This window comes from Ambystoma mexicanum, chromosome 10 (genome assembly GCF_040938575.1).
Source record: "Ambystoma mexicanum isolate Mex_15411 chromosome 10, UKY_AmexF1_1, whole genome shotgun sequence".
Taxonomy (NCBI): domain Eukaryota; kingdom Metazoa; phylum Chordata; class Amphibia; order Caudata; family Ambystomatidae; genus Ambystoma; species Ambystoma mexicanum.
In genome coordinates this window covers 1,307,903,360-1,307,916,601 of record NC_090932.1, presented here as the reverse complement: position 1 = coordinate 1,307,916,601, position 13,242 = coordinate 1,307,903,360, and the positions used below count along the sequence as shown (strand labels likewise).

General features: G+C 46.6%; 1 protein-coding gene across 1 annotated transcript; it reads right to left on the bottom strand.

Moving 5' to 3' along the window:
- Positions 1-257: 257 nt before the first annotated feature.
- LOC138492292 (ubiquitin-like protein ISG15) lies at positions 258-7,928 on the bottom strand. The gene is made up of 2 exons (XM_069619340.1): positions 7,694-7,928; positions 258-1,790 (listed from the first exon to the last, which is right to left on the bottom strand). Exons 1-2 carry the CDS (start codon positions 7,808-7,810, stop codon positions 1,320-1,322), a joined length of 588 nt encoding a protein of 195 aa, XP_069475441.1. The 5' UTR covers positions 7,811-7,928; the 3' UTR covers positions 258-1,319.
- Positions 7,929-13,242: the final 5,314 nt, after the last annotated feature.

Sequence of the window (13,242 nt, the reverse complement as noted above, 5' to 3'; positions counted from 1 at the left end):
AATAAATTAGATTTAGGAAAAGTGCCAAAAGAGTGTGTCTGGAAGCTATATAAAGTTGAAAACAATCGCTGATGCTTACGAAAGGTGTCTCTCATTGACTAGATACACCCTCTCGTCCCAGACATTTACTCTTGTCACACGCAGGTAGTCTTGGAGGAGCTAGTCTGCTTTTTGTGTTTAATAAGATGGGTAAGTAGAGCTGTACTCAATGCCTAAAAAAAGGCTGTCCAGGGTAGTAATTAAAGGAACTCGATGGGTGGAGATAAACAAGAATAGATTTATTTCGCCCTTTTGAGTAACATATAACATTCATGAAACTTATAAATAGAGATGGACACATTAGATGATGTATACAGAATCAATCAGTTTTCTACACACAGTTAGCATCTTTAAGCCAAAGCGTTCCTCCTCACATTCCATTAAAGTCAATAAAGGAAATCACAGGTTTCCCCCAACCTTTTTCTTTTCAATCTTATTTGTTCCCAGTTTTTTCACTGCATTGACTGCCAACACAATTCTCTAGACGCTTTGCTTGTGACCGACCTTATTCAATGTATTGGTTATTTCTTTTCCATCTTCATGTGTCTTGTTTTGCCTTATTTCTTTAGAGCAATTTAATATGTTACACATTTATTTTTGCAAACATAGTTTTACTTACAAAAGCCATGCTGGTGTTTCTTAATTTCTAGAACATCAGGGCTAAACCAACCATTGCAAGTTTACATGAATCCTAACCTGCAAACTAATTTCTGAGTGTGCAGACAAAGTTCCTAAATCACCTCGTGATGTGAATACCACTAAACACCCATTGAAAACACTTGATTTGCAACCATGTCAGGAAATCACAGCTCATCCTATGCTGTATTTCTCATTCAATCCTCTTCCAGGAACTTTCATCTCCCTGTTCTAACGCTCTATTCGCTAACAGTTGTGAACTCCCTTGTTGCGTCTCAGAGGCTCAACACCTTCTCCCTTATCAAAGGAAAAACCTAACTGCCCCCAGCCCTACGTCTTTTGGGACCATATTAATACTGGGGAAAGTAAAAACGATAGGTCATACAATTGAAACCATGGAGCCAGAACAGGCCTCTGAAGTGGTCGAAGTGCTGGCAGTACATTTTGCAGAGATGTGGACTTGCATGTCTGGCTGCGCTGCCAAATGCTAGAGTCCACAGGGCACAAATGAATTCCCGCAGAGGAGACCACAACAGGGATAAGATAACGTGTTGAGTCCCAAGGTGGCCAACCTTGTTGCAATGGGGACATGTGGAGGACCCAGTCCTTCATTCAGCGGCTCCACGTGCCAGACCTTCTCTCCGTCAGCCGCCACGCAGACGCAGGTTCATGTAGATGGTCCCCCCAGGGGCAATGTTGTACTCTCCAAGCTTCTGGCGATCCTCCAGCTGCTTTGAGTCGTAGCTGAGCCAGAACTGAGATACCTGGACTTTTTCCTTCTCATAAATCCTCCCCTTGAACTCACTCACAAGTTCCGATGGTTTGATTGTGTACGGGGACTTACGGCCCTTGTCTGTCATGAGAAACACCTCGAAGGAGGCATCTTCCTTCACAACCAGCAGCAAAGTGTCCCCCGGTGAGAGATTATACTCGGACAGCCGCGCTGTATCCTGCAGCTCCACATACCCATTTTTCTGTGACCCCAGTTTCTGCTGGTGGGCGGGCACCCCAGTCTTTCTGGCCACCTCTGCTTTTAGAGTAGAGACGGCCATGGAGGGATTGGCATCCAGGGTGTAGACAGCCCCTGTCAGGAACTTCACATTCAACTGCATCACCTGGGGAAGTAAAGAGGGAAAGGGTGTCAACAAGGCACACAAACTACCGGTCATCTGTTACAAGAATTACTCACACCTTCTATCCTCAGCAGCCCAAAGACTCATGTTGAGATCTACCTCCAAGAGGGCTGCAACAGTGGCATGTGTGTGCCCTGCAGGCAAGCAGAACATCTGCACACACAGCCTTATCCACACCTGACTATGGAGTGTTTTAGGAGATGCCTCCCCATCCCTAACCAGCAACCACACCCCTCCCCACTCCTCTGGTAGTTTATATAGGACAGGGGCCAGTCATTTTTGGCTCTCTAGATATTTTGGACTACAATTCTCATCATCCCTAACCAGCATAGCTAATTGCCAAATATCGTGGGAACTGTAGTCCGAAACATCTGGAGATCCAAAGGTTGCAGACCCTTGCTTTAGGAGATCATCTACATCTACTCACCTAACTATACAGTTGTTATAATGATTCAATTGACTCCTAATCTGGGCATGCTTCCTTTATATTGGTCGATCCACATCGATCCACAGAGCAGGCACCCCAATCTCAGTGGCCTGCCACCTGTTTCGGCATCCATTGGCCTTAAATATTTGCCTTACCAGCGTTTTGTGTTTGTTTATTTACTTTCTGCGTCCTGCTGTTTCCTGAGTCTATATTACCACGTTTATATTAAGTACTTTGGCGCATGGTGCTGTATACCACGATGAATAAATACTTTCATTCAACAATCGGGAAATGACCTCAAATGTAAAGGGCTCTGTGAACAACACATAAAGACTTAGAAGCTAATTCACAAACCTTTCTCCGAGCATATGTGTGACATTCAGAAAACGAAGTAGCATACACTGCTTTCCTGAAGGCGAAGCCCCAGTGCATAAGTGTAACTAACACATGGAAATCATTGCCTTTCTGAATCACCGGTGAAGTGTAATCTGTGCGCAAAAGGGAGCCAATGACGAGTCTTAGTGTGAGACATAGGCTCCCTTCTTCCTACACTCACTGGAGATGGGTCACCCCATTTTGGACTTGCTGGCCGCTTTCAAGAGGACAGAGTGATGACCCTGGTATAGGCCAGGATATGCATCCTCCCGCTCTGCAGTTGTTTTGGACTATGACTCCCAATGATCCCTCGTCATTGACAGTGCTAGCTAGGGCTGATGGGAGTCGTAGTCTCAAACATCTACAAAGCTAAAGGTTGCAGATCCCCGGTATTCGTTATCAACTTGATCTACCCTAAAATACAATATCGCTTTGACCGCATCTACCTGGCATGAGAGGCAGGGATAGGGAAAAGACTCTGTACTTTTCAGCAGTGATAAAAACTTGAATTTACATTGGAGTAGATTTGAATTTGATTAATTTGGCTGGACTAAAAGAGGGAGAATCATCAATTATAAAACCAAGGTCTTAAATAGAAGTGGCGTGGGGCGTACACTCATTGTCAAATGATGGGCCGGATCCATGTTGGGTTTTCAGAATATCCCTCATTCATATTCATGAGAAAAATGTGCATACAATGACCCTAAATGTATGCACATTTTTCCTAATGAATATTAATAAGGGATATCCTGTAAACCCACCAGGATTCCAGTCCTCGAGGCCCGGAGTTGGACAGCACTGGCTAAAGCCTAGGATGATCGTCAAGAGGAGCCAACTCCGTTTTTGCAGTGGCTTAAAAGGATCCCCCCACACGAAGGAACTCCTCCCTTCCTTCAACGTTGTGGCATTATTCGGACCCTTGGCTGAAACGAGCAAGATCTACAAGAGGAGAAAATACCATTTATATCGTCTGCCAAACCCGGCCACTCAGCAGTAAAGTCATCGAGGCAGGGCTTGTGCCCACCGCCTTCCTCATTGGTAACCCAGACGGCGAATGGAGCAGAGCAATGCCATGATTCACTAATTCACTATGAAAGAAGCTGCCTCAGATTGGTAGACATGCCTCTTCGCTAGGGGGTGGGGGGCACGACACGATTCCAAGAGTGTTGCTTCCTTGAGTATCCTTTTCTTTAAAGGTCAAAGGCTAGCCTTCAAGGGAAGTGGACAAGGCTTGGGAGGCAGTGGTATATTTAAGGCAAAGGGTCCTACGGGCAAGATATACCGAGGGCACTGGGTGGGCGGAGCTTAGGATGGGAGGAGTTAATGGCTGTCACAAGGGGGACATTGATGAACTTTAGGGACAAATGTTCCATGTATTTTAAGTTCCCTCTGTACACCCATACTGTGTAATCACCCAACAAGTATAGCTTATTAAACCCTTGTAGAATTCCAAGGATAAAAAGCGCCACAGTAATGGTCACTGCCATTTACCTGTTAACCGCACTAAGCACATACCATTGCAAATGGTTTTCTGCTCAGACTGTTAAGGTAAGACCTCAGTGGGAGGCCCTGTGCAGCCCAGGCTATTTGCCTTTAATGTGAGAGAGTCAAACATTGGTAGCCATTGGACTGGGCTGTAGGGTTAGGTGTGAAGGGCTATTGGTGAACGGTTAGTTGTGAAGGGCTGGAGGAGAAGTGTTAGGAGTGAAGAGTTGAGGTTTAGGGATGAAGTGTTAGGAGTCAAATGTTGTGGGTGAAAGAATATAGTAGGGTATTAAGGGCGAAAACTTAGGGGCAATGTATTGGGGTGAAGGATTAGAGGTTAAGGGTCTGGGTGAAGGGTTACAGGTTGGGATGGAGGGTCAGGGGTCAGAGGCCAGGGGCAATGTTGAGGGGGGAGGGTTCTGGTGACTTGGCTAGGAGCCAAGTGGTTAGGGGTGAAGGGATAAGAAGGAGGGGTTATTATGGAAAAAGAATTGGTAGTGAAGGTTTTGGGGTGAACTGTTAGGGGTTGAAAGCTATAAGTGAATGTCTAGGGGTAAAAGACAAGGTGTGAACGGAAAGGTGTATAGGGTAACAGGTGATTGGTTAGGAGTGAACAGAGAAGGGTTAGAGATAAGAGGTAGGGGTAAAGGGTGAAGGATGTGGAGCCGTGAATATGGGGTAAATGGCGAAGGGTTAGGGGCAAGAGACTAGGGGTGAGGGTTTAAAGATGGCAGGTTGTAAGGCTGGACAAAATGTTAGCATTGAATGGTTAGAGATAAAGGGTTCGGATAGAAAACTTGGGTTGGCCTGCTGGTGAACATTTAGGGGTGAAGTTCTTGGTGAGCGGGAAGGTGGTTAGTGGTGATGGTAGCATTGAAGTGCTATAAGAAAGGGATGAAAAGATGGAGTAAAACGTGAAAGGTAGAAGTAAAAGGAAAAATATAAGCAGACCATTCACTTGTAACGATTTTGCTCTCACAACAAATACGTTTCTAAATGTGTAAATTTGAAATGTGCTGTGAAATGCAGCTAAACGGGCACAAAATATAGCATTTTACCCATCTGGCCCTTATAATGAGTCACCATCAGAAGAGAGATAATGGAGACGCCTAAGCATGCGCTGACTGAATGCAATGGACTGGGGGCCACTTACATGGGCCATCTTGGACCCTTTGTTCATAACATGGACTCCATTAAGAGCCAGTCTTCTGACATTATTGCCTCCAATCTGAAAGGACTGCTGTGCACCTTGCACTCTATAGAATATGGCTGATTGTGCCTAAAAGCTGTCACAGTTAAAGAAACAATTAATTGAGTTTAGTGAATTCTGAATGTTTTGTATTAATTGTTTATTTTTATTATATTGTCATTGCATTGTAACTGTATGGTATTTTGTATATGTTTTAACTTATTTATTGTCATCTGACTTTTAATATGTGGAAAGTTCTTTGAACTATGTCACATTCAATAAATAAATAAATAAATAAATAGTCTAACAAACGAGTCCGTGCCAGTTGCTGACCTGCATCGTCCACAGCACCAGTGGCCGGAACCTCACTAATCCGGAGGAACTCCCTTTCTGATTCCCAGTAATGACTTTAGAAATGGAATTCTCTACAGTATAAAATATTTAAGAGAAGCAAACATTCTGGGAAAAGTACATATTTGTGCAGCAATCGTTCTAGTTATATTTTGCCCATTAAATGTGTAAATCAATGCCACTATATATATCCGGGGGGGTCTGATTACGGGTAAAGTGTCAGGGTTAAGTGGAAAGTGGGATGAATTTAGGGCGATGGGGTGGAGAGGCAAGCAGTTGTGGCTGAAGGGTTGTGAGTGAAGGGTGAGGTGAAAGGAGTTAAGGGTGAAAGATACCGAAACTACTAAACAGGACAGATCTCGAGGGAGAAAGCCCCACGTTAAATCCACTTGGGAAAAAGAGTCGAGTAATGCAAACTGCCGCACCTCAAGGAACATGCTCTAAAGAGGAATGGCACGGAGGGGAAAGGCGTTATGAGGAAATACACTCCCCGAATTAACAAAGATTCCTAGCTGAGCTGTGTGCAATGTGACAGGTGGCACAGTCCTCGCCCAACATTGTGACTGGCCCCTGTCTCCCACCCACCAAACTTGGCACAAAGTTACCCCAGTCTAGGAGTGGTGGTCAGCTCCATAGCAACCGTCTGAAGCAGGGGCGCGGGCAGCTTTCAGTGATGTGGGCTATGGGGCGTGGAGGGGGAGTGCCAGTTCTGGTGCCAGGGTCTGGCACTGTGCGTCCTAACCTTAACTGCTGGGCAAGGGGGCGGGCTGTTCAGTGGCTGGGGCGAGTGCGGTTTCTTTTCTTTGGCCTTCTGGCAGTAGCTATTCACAGGGACGAGGGCTACATAGGGCAGCAGCATCTCCTCTATAACCTCCCAGGATGCCCTGGAAGCAGTCACGGGAGAGTCTATGCGGGCACCGCGCCAGAAGGAAACCGGTGGCACCCAGGTATCAGGGAGCGCCCGGCTCATTACACTACATGCATGTGGCAGCAGGCAAGTCGCTTCCACGAAGCACCCAACACATGGCAGACATGCGTGTACTTGCCAACATGACCCATTCTAGTCTGTAGGTGATTATACAGTCCTGGTTTTTTATTTGCTTTCTGGGAATTGTAGTTACACGTCGTCCATTTTAAAACTCGGACAAGTCCCAGAATGCAAAGAAAAAAACCAGGACTGGATAAGCACCTTCAGATTGGAACGGGTCATGTTGGCAACTATGCATGCGTTGGCACTAGTTCGTTCTTGCCAAATCGGGGTGAGGTTGGGGTGATGGGGACGGGCAGGACAGGAATATTTTCGTTGCAGATGTAAAATACTTCGTTCATCTGTGCTTGGGTGCTTTTTCACTATCTCTCTGTACTCAGCATTGGACAAATTACACTCCCACGCAACACACAGCTGATATGAACAGTGTTGCAACCAGAGGCGTTGCTAGGGGGGGCTGAGGGGGCTGTGGCACCAGGTCTTTTGGTTGTAGCCCCAGATAGAAGCTCAGGGGTTACGACCAAAAAGGCTAGCTAGCCCCCCGACAGTCCCCACATTTGCTTAGCCCCGGATCTTTTCCAGACCAAGCAACACTCCTGGTTACAACCACTCAGAAATCACACAGTCAACGTCCCCCTAAATTGACAAGTGTCTGTTGCTTACAGGGATCCCGTGGCGTTAAATGAAGCACGCCTTGACAACGAAACCTACTTGACACGATCGATTGCCTTCGCTGATGTATATTCGAGGAAAGTGCACCGTGCAAGTTAGACAGCTCAGTGGGTTAAGCACCTGCCACTGACATACGTTTGGTCTCAGGTAAAAAACACGGCAAAACGTTAAATCCTTCCGAGGGCTATAACACTTGTGCTTTTTTCGATTGTGTTGTAATGTGTGCATATAAACGGGCTCTGTGTGAAGCGCTTTGGTGAAGGCGCTTCATAAAGAACCTGTGGTATTATACGCTCTAAGCAGCTCTCCCAGAGTTCAAACTACTAAAACTACGGTTGCTTGCAAAAAGCACAACCGCTTTATCTGTCGTCGCCAGTGAAGATGGTTAAGGAACTTACTGTTTTACGGGCTCCTGGTTCTTTTAAAGAAAGCGAATCCGCCGTCTCTCTCTCCCCCCGTCTGCCTCTGGCTGCAGTCTCTCCGTGCTGTTTTAGTTCTTGATCAGCACTCTGCATGCAGTCTCCCGGCGGTCTATAGGAGCACTCTGCCGTCTCCCAGCGTTACATCTGCGCTCTGCGGTGTCCCGTTATATGGCAGGAGGAGGCACAGGGCCCCGTGACGTTGCATTGTTTGTGATGATGCTCCAGTGAAGAAACTGAAACTGATCTCCGCAGGGAAAGAGAGTTTCTCTTTCCTTCTCCCTCCCTCCGCGCTCTCCCGACTGCCTCTTCCTTGTGTGGGCACTGCTCTGACTCAGCAGCACTCAGTGCTGCCGTAAATGTGTGGCAACCCTTCGGTACTGCCACTTTTGGGTAATGGAATGACCACCAGTGTTACAGCTCAGTCTATTGCTGTCTTTGGTTGTGAATGGGGAGGGTGTAACTCTAGCATCCTTCACTTCACGTAACGAAATCATCAATTCTACTGGCTGGAATTACCACTCGGGGTAAATATGCAAAATCCCCATGAAGTCCTATGGAACCAGAAAATAAGAATTAACAACACTTTACCACCAGCGTGATTGGTCAAAGGGCTGGTGACTCCTATTAAAGATGCCACTTGGAGGAGCTTCCCCGCCTCTCTCACCCCAGTGCCTGCAACCACAAAAAAGGCACCCACCCCATATCATTCATAAGGCAGAGAGAGATTAGTTTTAGGGAAGGGGCGTCCTTTTTTGGCTCAAGGCAGGGTCATTTGGCAATGAAATATGTAATATTCATACATTTATGATAATTTACGGGTTTGGCGTTAAAGCAGATCAGGGATGGCAAACAGAAAATGAAAGTGGTGGAATAAATGTAAGTACAGTTTGGCGATTGTCAAAAGGAGGGCAAAGTGAGGTCAAATGGTCCTAGTGTGGGCAGGCACGCCTGAAAAGGAACAGGGGAAAGGGAAGAAATAATGCCCACGGGAAGGACAGAAAAAAGGCTGGGAGAGACCAGCAGGGAAATAGGAGGAGGCAGTGTGACAAATCAACTTCCGGGGCACCAGCAGTCCAGGGATGAATATCGGTTTCTAAACCATCAATCAGCCCCACACCTCTAGTACACCCAAAGGGATCCAAACAGATTGGAAACACAACCACATTATAAACCTCAGTGTCCAATTTTGGTAACGTGGACAGAACAGCAGGCCTATCTCGCAAGGTCATGGATCGTTGGATAGTTGCAAGACAGTGAAATTACAATAATTACCCAACGATAAAAAGGGACTTTCTAGTCAAGGTTGTAAACAAATATTTACTTTATTGTTATCACAACAGACAGTTCTAGAACCCTACAAAATACAACCCACCCTGTAAAGGAATGCAGACGACAGACAGTTTCAAGAAGTAAAGGGCTCTGGATACTGACAGGAGGGTAGTCAGTAAAATAATTAATCGCAATAGTTCTAGCATACTTGGTTTCAGCAAAATGGAGCAATGGGTCGTAAAATGTCACTAGGGGCCTTCAGAGAAGGACCAGTGGGACAAAACCACAATGTACCTTGTGCTTGTAGAAGTTCTTGGTGCTCGATAGTTTTGGGTTCGGGCCACTGCAGCTTCTGTGACAGAGTTCAATACAGGAGACTGCTTCGGGTATCAGGCGGCAGGCAGTTTGGCAAGCGAGGCTGGATGGACGGCTGCAGGCAGGCCTACACGGTGGCTCAGTGTCAGCAATCATTGTCTCAGTGCTGGTTTGCGGGTTTGAAACACTAGTTGAGGCGTCTCGGACGACATCAGCGACTGCGGTGTGAAAACAGTCAGCAGTGCAGTCGGTTGCAGCTTGATTGGCTCGAAAATGTCCATTAAGGCTGACGCTGGTTAATGCTTGTTGATGCACTCCTCTGAGCAGGGGTGTTGCTAGTTCTGGAAAAGACCCGGGGCTACGTTGATGTCGGAACTGTCGGGACTGGGGGCTAGCTAGCCTTTTGGTTGTAGCTCCTGAGATTCTATCCGGGGCTACAACCAAAAGACCAGGGGCTATAGCCCCCTAAGCATCCCCCCCTAGCAACGCCTCTGCCTCTTAGCTTCTTCACTGGGTTTGTGTCATCCTTTAAGGCGGACGGCCCAAATCTGAGGAGAGTGTTGCAGGCACCGGCCTTGCCCTTTGTTTGGCTCAGAGACTCTCTGACACTTCCCACCTAGGAAGCTTGCTTGCAGAGTCTAGCAGGGCATGCTGTGTGCTGGCTGGGCACCGGTTCTGGAGCTGCTGAAGGATCCTCTGGATTCAGTATCTCCCTCTGTTCCCTGGGAGATGTTTAGAGGAGGGATCTTGCTTCCCTCTTTGGAAATCCTGTCCTTCCTTCACTGACGGAAGCTGTAAGGCAGACTGTACCTTCAGGCAGGGTCCAAATGAGGTCTTCTTGTTCATCCTTGCAAAGTCTTCAGATGATCAGCCAAATGAGCCACAGTGATTGATGTAGGCTAAACCTACATTAATGAACCAATCCTGGGTCCCCACCAACAATGTCCTGTGTGCCTGAGGTCATAACCAGAGTGCCTTGCAACAGAAAAGGTGAAGTGGTGAAAACATGTAATACTAAATCCCACCCATCTTCCTGTCTGTTGTGGATCAAAGGGTCTCTCTGGTTAATTGAACTCTCTGTGGTCCCGGATTAAAGCGGCAGGTCTCCCTTGAAGCTGCAGCGAGAGCAGACTTTCTGTCTCCATCAATACACATACTTGAACCATCTGAATGGGGTCCCCCTGCAGGGGTTGCCTACTGTAAGCACATAGGGCCTCATTATAAGTTTGCCGGTCCGGTAAGTACGGTACCAGTAAGCTTGCCGGTACCGTAGTTACCGGACCAGCAAACTACAAGGTCTGCCCGCGGGTGCCTGTCAGCCCGGCAGAGCCAACCTGCCGTGCGGAACTGCACCCGCGAGCAGACCTACCCGGTAGCGCCAGCACCGTTATTGCCGGTGCCGGCGCTACCGGCCACCCCATTGAGCCCTATGGGGCTCAAATGGGAATGGGGAGTGATTAATACTGGCACCCGGAAATGGGCAATCACTGGTTCCGGCTTGGCCGGAATGCCCTGATAATTGCCCATTGCCGGATGCCGGAAAAAATATGACTCCGGTGGCAGCCGTGCCAGTAATTACCGGCATGGCTACCGCCATAGTCGTAATGAGGCCCATAGTCTCAGACATGACAGATTACTACTACCCTTGATACTGAGAGGCGGCAGCTGCCTTCGGGTTGACACAGTGCTATCAAAGGTTGTTGGGGTTTCCTTTCTCTCTTGGTTTAGCCTCTGCACCCAGGCTCCATGTGGGTATGTTTGAAGTATACTCTGTTAGTAGGTTAACTATGTTAATTACTGCCACCATCTGCAGAGGGTAAACACACGGACTGGGCGGATCCATGGATCCTTTGATAGTTAATTATTTTGGCCATGGCAGGAGGAAGGTTTTGGCCCTCCCCTTCTGAGATGCATCATGTACTCCACCTGTCAGATCCCATCTAAATATGACAGGGAGGACTGTGCTTGTAGGCTGTGTCCAGCCAGAGTACAGAGGTCTCTGTGTATGTTGTGCGGGGAGCATAGGATAGTGTGTGCGGATTAGCCCCACACATTTTCCAGAGGTTGATCTACCATCATTCAATTTCATATACAATTTCAAAAAGAGCCCAAGCGAGCACACACCCACCGTGCGGATGGTCGAATTCCTCAAAGGCAGTGCATTTGGGGCGGGTTCATATAGGGGAGGGAGAGGCAGTACGATAATGATGCATTTTAAGGGGATAGGGGAGTTGTAGGTCGAAAGGCAATTTGCCAAGGATGTTATTATATGGTAAATACAAGTCACAAGTGTGAGTGGGCACTGCTGGGGTAAGTGTAAATGAAGCAATTAGTTGCAGTGGTGATTATCACAAGTGTAAACTTATGAATACCCTATGAAAAATGACCCCGCATGGGGCATTACAAATAGTGGCAAAGCTGTGCACCTAGGCTGGAGAAGCCTGCGGTGAGGCTTGCGCACCCTTTGCCTAGCATATCCGCTAGATTAACATTCAATTGAAAAGTAGAGGTGTCATTCCTAGGATTATTTCATTATATAAGAAAAACTCCAAACAATTGTTGAGGCAAGAAACCACTCTGTATTTACATCAAACAAGTATGACCACTTTGTGATGGCCTATACCAGTGTGCTAAAATGCCTATGCATATCAGACCTTTTGTCCTTCATTAGGGCAAGTAGCTGTATATGTAGCAAGGGAGACAACAGGGAGCCGCAATATGCATAACGATATGATATGATATGATATGGCATTTGTAACGCGCCTATACATAAGTGTTTCAAGGCGCGACGAGGCAGGGGGGGGGAACAAGGAGAAGACAGACAACGATCCTACTAGGCCAGGTGTCATTCAGATCGCGCAAGTGCAGGGGTGGGGGGAAGGGAAAAGTGCAAGGGGAAGGGGAGGGGGGGGAAGTGCAGTACAAGGTAAGTAGCGTAAAAAATAATAAATAAGGCCAGCTGGTGGCAAGTACACAAGATACACCAAAGGACCAAGATAGAAATACATTCCATGCCAGATAAGTGTGCTCCGTGTGAAAGTAACACAATTGCAGAGTGCACACATAGGCCTTCCCTTGCAGGAATGCCAAAGGCAATTCAGACCGAAAAGCACCATGTTTCAAACAGTTGTACCAATCATGAAAAGCCATCATACAGCAAATTAATGTAGAATGCAGTGTTAGTAAAGATACATTACAGCGTCAAAGGCGTCGTATTCCATGTGTTTTGCAATATCGTTAAGCATGTGTCAGAGGTGTCATATTATACACAGGCCATTGCCAGCAATAGTGTCCATCATGCCGAGACACAATCAGAATAGATAAACAGCACATCGGTTCAGAATACATTATTTTTCAGAAATACATCCACAAGTCAAACAAACGCCACAATGACTGCACGTTACCACCATTGTGAGATAGCCATAATGGAAAGCAGCCACGTGGACCAACAGTGCATTTATAGAGCATTTAGTGAAGATTAGATGCGAAAGAGAAAAATTGGAGAAACGGAAAAGGAAAACAGTGAGTTAGTTCGATCTGTCACCAACTGCCTCAACACGATAAGCGTCTCAAAAGCTTGTGACAGTGCATTATTCTCTCACCAGGCGTGGTTGGTGTGAGTGAAATTACTTAGGTTTGTTTGTTTGTTTTATTATTTGTATTGCGCACCAGACCCGTGGGTATCAGGGCCCATTGCATAAGACAATTTACAGCTTTAGTTACACATCAAAGTAATACAATACATGTGAGTTATTCAGGACAGAAGCAATATACATGCTGTGGGTACAGAAAGATCAAGTAGAAGCAACATAACATAAGCAAAAACATGGCCATATACAATGGACAGTCAAAAATGTAACTAGTGATGTTCAATATCACGGGCAGGTAGACACTCTAAATTATTTACAGAAGAGAAGGTCAGTTAATGGTGTAATGGAGGG